Source organism: Varanus komodoensis, unplaced genomic scaffold, assembly GCF_004798865.1.
Source record: "Varanus komodoensis strain SLA01 unplaced genomic scaffold, ASM479886v1 scaffold2, whole genome shotgun sequence".
In the NCBI taxonomy this organism is placed as follows: domain Eukaryota; kingdom Metazoa; phylum Chordata; class Lepidosauria; order Squamata; family Varanidae; genus Varanus; species Varanus komodoensis.
The window spans coordinates 17,205,131-17,211,423 of NW_025335568.1; the positions used below are offsets into that span (position 1 = coordinate 17,205,131).

General features: G+C 41.3%; 1 protein-coding gene across 2 annotated transcripts in view; it reads left to right on the top strand.

The window, feature by feature from the left end:
- The window catches only part of BMPR1B (bone morphogenetic protein receptor type 1B), a 228,063-nt gene extending 225,195 nt beyond the window's left edge, over positions 1-2,868 (top strand). For both annotated transcript variants that reach the window (XM_044429418.1, XM_044429419.1), the window contains one exon: positions 1,588-2,868. In XM_044429418.1, the coding sequence (XP_044285353.1) occupies positions 1,588-1,713 (126 nt within the window). In that variant the 3' untranslated portion in view covers positions 1,714-2,868. The remainder of the gene's footprint in view (positions 1-1,587) is intronic.
- Positions 2,869-6,293: the final 3,425 nt, after the last annotated feature.

A 6,293-nucleotide genomic window follows, 5' to 3' on the forward strand; every position in this document is an offset into this window, starting at 1 on the left:
CAGTGTAATGCTATTATTGTAGGAGACAGCTGTGATTGGGGAATAGCAGTCTTCGCTGAAGTATTCTGCAATTAGATTTAAAAAGACTTAAATGGCAAGAGTTGTAAACGATCCTGAGTGAGTGGGGGAGGTGCTTAAAAAACCCAAGGAGGAACGAATGTCATACCAATGTAGATTAAGAAAATCTGGTATTTTAGGCATTTGGCCCCCTTTCCCATCCCCCAGAGAAAGCTTTTTCAGGGAGTTGCTGGCTTGCTGTAATCACTATGTTCTAGGGTTCTATCTGAAGGTTTGCCTTAGAAGTGATGCAGTGAGCATCATGCTGACGGAAAGATTGTCCAGCTAGGTGCACATAAATCTCCCCTTCATTACCTCAGTTTCAACACTTGAACTGTTGCACCAGACTGACTGACTTTGTTCTTTCCATCTCTTGCCCTTGTTTGTCCCTTCAAAATGGCTCCAAGAACCAAATCTGTCCTCTCATCTAGGCTTCCCCAAAGAAGTTTTGGGTTACAACTCCTGCCAGGCCCCAAGATGCATGGGCATAATGGGGGTTCGAGTCTGTCTGTACTGGAAAAAAGAAACAGTCAGGTACTTTGGGAGCTTAAAAATGAGAGTCTTAGGCTTTATTAGAATGGATCTCAGAAACACTGCAAGAGAGAAGCCCCCATGAATCTGCCCCAGTGACTCTGCCAGAAATTTATATATGTTACAAAGTGTAACAGAAAGCATAACCAAATTCACAGGGCTTTTCCAGAGTTTTTCATTCTGTTTTCTCTTAGAGACCTTGCCACAAAAAGCAGCAACTAGCTTATCTCAAGAGAAGAGATTACAGTGTTTAGTTAGGGCAGAGATTACAGCATTCACTCGCAGTCAGGCCTCTAGCTTCTGTTATCTTCTTCCATACTGTTTCTGATTTAATGTCATTCTTTCCTAATATCTTTCCTGTCACTGATTCCTAGCAAGTCCAAAACCTCTGGAGGGCATCAGTGCCTTAGGAAAGGCTGCCCTAAGTCAGTCCATCCTCAAACCTTCACACTTGAACTGGCTCTGCCTATTCTAACTCCTGTTAAAGTTGTTTTCATGAGACATAACCTCCCTTGTGTGTATCTGACCCAGCAGTATCAGCAGGTAAGGATCATGCCTACCTGCATAGATAAAATAAATGTCAAATCAAACTCTGGAGGCGAACAAGGAGAGTATCTTGCATGGGGCTGTAACGGGTACATGCAGCCAGAATGGCAGACTCACAGGCGAGGCTGCTGCCCCCAGTGCTGGTGGGGCTCCACATCCATTGCAACCTTCCTTTTTAGCTCTACCGGAGCTTTGGAGCAGCTGTCCGTGGTGCTGAGCACCAGCCCCATATTTGGTTCACCCCGTGTAGCACCATGGATAGTGCTTGTAAAGTGGAAGAGAAAAGCTGCAACAGATAAGAAACCTCACCTCATCTTTGCAATAAAATGCAAGTTAATTGTGTGTGTGTAAGGTAGCTTCCATGTACAGTTTACCTGAGTCCTTGGCATATGTCATTTGCTTGTTTTTTGTGTGAGTGTGTGTAATACATATATATTTTTCCCCTTTCTGCAGTGCCTAAGACAAATGGGGAAACTAATGACAGAATGCTGGGCTCAGAACCCTGCTTCTCGGCTCACAGCCCTCCGAGTAAAGAAAACACTTGCCAAAATGTCAGAGTCACAGGACATTAAGCTTTGATTTGGCTGGCAAAAGGCACCTTTATGCTAAAGTGCAGAAAAATGGACTTTCCTTCATGTTTCAAAGAGACAGGAAGAATTATTACAGGCTTTCACTAATAATAAAAACCTTGAATGCAGACATTTGACAAAGCATCTGTATGCTGGTGCAGAAACCTTTTTCAGAGGTGAGAGTGGGGAAGTGCGGCACTGTGAAGAATTTTTGGTCCCTGTTCTGCCAAATGAGAAGATGCTTGGCCTCTTTTGGGAGCGGCAGGAGAAGTGATATGGTTACCTGCTTCAAGATTATGCATGCTGCTTTCTATGAAAGCCCATATTAATATTATTGTAATTGTTATTGTTGCTGTTGTTATTTGGGTTGTTTAATTTTCCTAAAAATGAACCTTTGAAAATGCAAAGTATAAGAAAAGAATTATATTGTACTACTAAAGAAAAAAAATCAGAGTTGCCTCTGAAACCTCAAAGTTCCTGTATTGTTTCCTATTGTTAGATAAGACTCTTGCACTCCAAGATAACTCAAAACCCAACTTGTTTCAGAAGTGAAAAGCAAATATAATAGCAACCATTGTATAAGTGATCATCCTTGCGTGTCTGAATGTCGGCTTCCCGTGTAAGTTGTAAGATCATGTATCTGATGGAAACCACCCGATTTGCTGCCAAGCAGTGCCTTGTACCGGAGTCTACTATTCTTGTGTCCCCTGCGCAAGTGTGTCACATTTCTGTGTCTTCAAGGAACTTCCATCAGAGGAATGATATGCTCTGGCCAGACTCCTTGGGCAAACCCTTTACACTGATCCCATGGAAGCCGATGGGAATTAAAGTACAGCCATTCATTTAATGGGGTTTATGCAGGTGAATGTAGGTGACACTTACACCCTTGTGGTCCACCTGGCATTTTATACTCAAAACAATGTTATGCAATGAATGTGAATTAGAACAAGTTTAGTAAAATATGAAGTTGTATTTTCTTAACAGCCTTCTTTTATGACTGGAACATGAAACTGTTCCCAGTGTTGCATCAAAAACCCTCTGTCTTAAGAAAATTGTATTAAGAGTATAAACAATGTTGGCATAAAAGGAAGAACTTTGTTTGAGGTCTATCTGAAGATGGTAAGCTGTTACTGAAAGGTAAAATAAATGCTTTAAAAGTCATGAAGTAAGCATTGATAGAAAAAAGAGGTCTTATTTTTCTTTTTCTTTTTAAAAAGGGGGGCTTTCTTTCTTCCTGCTTAAAGAAAAAAAAAATGACAGAATTATTTCTGCAAAATGAAGAGAGTAGTATACATTTGAATATTTGACCAGATCCTTCTTTTGGCCCTTGCTTAAGTTCTCACAGGAGTCTCAGAAAAAAAAGCCAAAGGAACAGAACTTTCCTGTTAGAATTATTCTCTCTCCCTCCCTCTCTACACAAACTTCAAAATGTTGGATTGCCATTTCCCTCTTTCTGTAATTACAGTCAAAGATGCACTATCAACTTGTAGGACTGTTTCATGACAGACTCGAAAGAATGGCAAGGATTTGTACATGCACCAGAACTTTCGACACTCTGCTTCTTCATGCAGACCCACCATACTCAAAGTCGAGGAGGTATGAATGGCGTTCAAAGCAATGTGATGAATGGGATTATATACAAAATCTGGCCCAGTTGCATCTGCACACAGAAAGCTTTTCTGCACGCACATCAGCTCTTTTAAACTTGGCCTTACTCTGACATTGCCTTTACCGTCATTCATTATGCTTTCTCCTGAATTCATGCTTTCTTAGGCAAAAGCTGCCCATTTAAAAAATGCTAAAGCAATACACTTTGAAATAATAAAGCTATAAATGAAGTAAAAGCACAATCCTGTTCCATATTTAGACAGAAAAATTTCATACAGTTCTGGCACACTGCAACCAGCAGTAGGACTAGTTTCTGTATAAACATGCATAGGATTGCACCTTAAATCATTTTAATAGTTTTGCCCTATTGCAGCTGACTTAAATATGCAAATGGTGTATGTGTGTTCCTTCAGTTATCCGTCTCCCCACATTAGAAGTATTGCTGAAATACATAGATAGAATATTGATTCAATTTTTTAAAATCTAATTGGTCTGTAAAATTTTGAACATGAAGTTTAGAAGTTTTAAGTTAATGAGGAGCTACACTTTTCTGTAACTTTTTCAATTGAAGACACTTTTAGAATTTTAATCCGCTAGGGGGTGCTATGCAGATTCAGACTGTGTGAGCACTGGGAACTCATGAGCAGGTCATGGTGACTTGGAAGAGCAAAACCTCCTCCTTGCTAAAATAGCCTGGATCCTGCATATATACTGACTAGGCTTCTTCCTTGCAATGTTGGTGGATGTAAATATCTAAAAAGTGAAAGCCACTGTAGTGTAGTGTAGTGATCAAGGCAGCAGGAGTGGGATTCAGGTGGTTTGGGTTCTAATCCCCCTCCACCATGGAGTTTACTGGGTGATTCAGGGCCAGTCATTCACTTTCAGCTCAGTGTGCTTCCCAAGGTAGTCAGAAGAAGATTCCTTGGAAAGAAAAGAGGCAGTATATTAAATAAATATTGGAAGAAAAGCATAGTGTGTGAAAAAGTGCAAGTTGGTGTAGGGAGTTTGAAATCATATAAGGCACTGAACGTCATAGAGGAACATTACTGCATCTCTGGATGGTTGGGAAGATACACTTATGAGACATTTGCGTAGTTTTGCTAACAGGAAGGTAGTATAAGGGGAGCCGTCATGAAAGATTTCTTACTCAAGAATTGCCACAAATGCTATTAATGCTTCAAAACCTGAATAGGCCTACAGCTGTGGTCAGTTGAGCATGGCTGATTCTCATTGATTTGGCATAATTTATAGGCTATTCTGAAATCCATTTGACTTCTGAAGGTATTAGTTGCTTTTGCATGAACATTTCTGTTCCAAAGCAGAGTCAATCATGCACAAAGCCAGTTTCTTCATAAATTGTGCCTTTTTTCCTTCCGGATGCCTTGTGTTTCGACAGCTTGCCCCATAGATTACCCACGGCATGGATGGTGATTAGCTCTAATGGAAGTTGAGAACACAAAGCCCTGAAGAATTTCTGACGTGGTTAGGAGCTCTACTTATAACAGAAAGGGCTTTCAAATAATTTCCCTTCACACACTGGTTCACGAAATGGCTGTATGTACAATATATATTAAATTTATTAAATACGGAATGGCTGGTTAAAAAGTCAAAATGCTTTGAGTTAAACCTCTGTTCACATCATGTTCTTTCTGGTCCATGGGTCATCACAAAAGAATTAGTGGCTCTGGGTCTAATGCTGCCACGGCCCTTGGTTGGCAATGTGAGAGCCCTCACATCAGTTGCGTATCTCCCCTTTCTTTTTGTGGGGCTGGCATTTTGAGACGGGCAAGTTCTGGCAGCCACAGCAAATTACCTGAGAAGGACACATCTGAACATTGCCTCCAAGGTTAAATGCAACATTTTTAAATGCAAATGCAACATAATATTTACCACCAAGTTATAACAAGCAGACTGTGTCAAAAATAGGCAGTTAACTGGCTTCTGTGTGCAGTTCCTACTGTGATGAAAAGTGTGAACTATTCAACATGTTTACAACTTAAGTCTGTTTGCCATGTCACTAGAGTTGCCAAAAAGTGATTTAACAATGGCAAGGGAGATATATGTGCAATGACATTCTGGGTTAGCCACACACACAGTGTAAGCAATGTTTCTTGGCTGTAGGCACATGTCAATTGGCAGAGGACACAGCCCTCTTCTAAGATCTCCAGTTTTCTCCACTTGTAGGAGCTCTACTTTTTCTTTTTTTCCCCTTTCCACGTTTCCCCTTTTCCTTTCCCCCTTGGACATCCTCTTTCCTCCACTCCTTCCTGCGTAGAGTCTCCCTCCCCCACCATTTCTCCTCCCCTATTCCTTGCTCACTACTCCCCTATCACCCTTCTTGTTCCACCACTCATTTCCACCTCCCCCTGAGCACAGCTAGGAAGCTGGAAGCCAGAAGACCTGGAGACAGCATTCTGGGTGGGCGTCTGGCTGCTGAGCACAGTGGGGAGCCCAAGGGACAGAGGGTTCAAATGGTAGGAGAAAGCTGGTGCCCAGGTTGGCAGAGTCAGGGGTCCTGGTAGGGCCCCAGTTGTCAACCCCTGCACCAAACCCATCAGGTCATTGTGCTAGCACCAGTTAATCACAAGGACATGCATGTTTTACCATTCAGAATCATGACTTGCATTTCCACCCCTCCAACAAAAGTAAGTGTTCGTGATCTGAGATAACGTTCCTTTTTTTGCTGCTGTTGGGGCTCTGTGTGTTGGGACTCTCTTGACTTTCAGCTTGAAAAGGCACAAAGAGGGTTCTATGTGCTAAAGAAAGAAGTCATTTCCGGATGGAAAACTACCTTATATAATGCTTTCTGATATAAAAGGATTTTAAGGTGCCAGTTTTCATAGGCCCTCGAATGTGTATATGTGTTTTATTAATTTGGATGTTCATGTTTGGGAAAAAAAACCTGACGTGTGTTTTACGAGTGTCCTCAAAAACCACAAGTATTTAAAAATTATGTCATTTCCATTGGGAATTGGAATAATT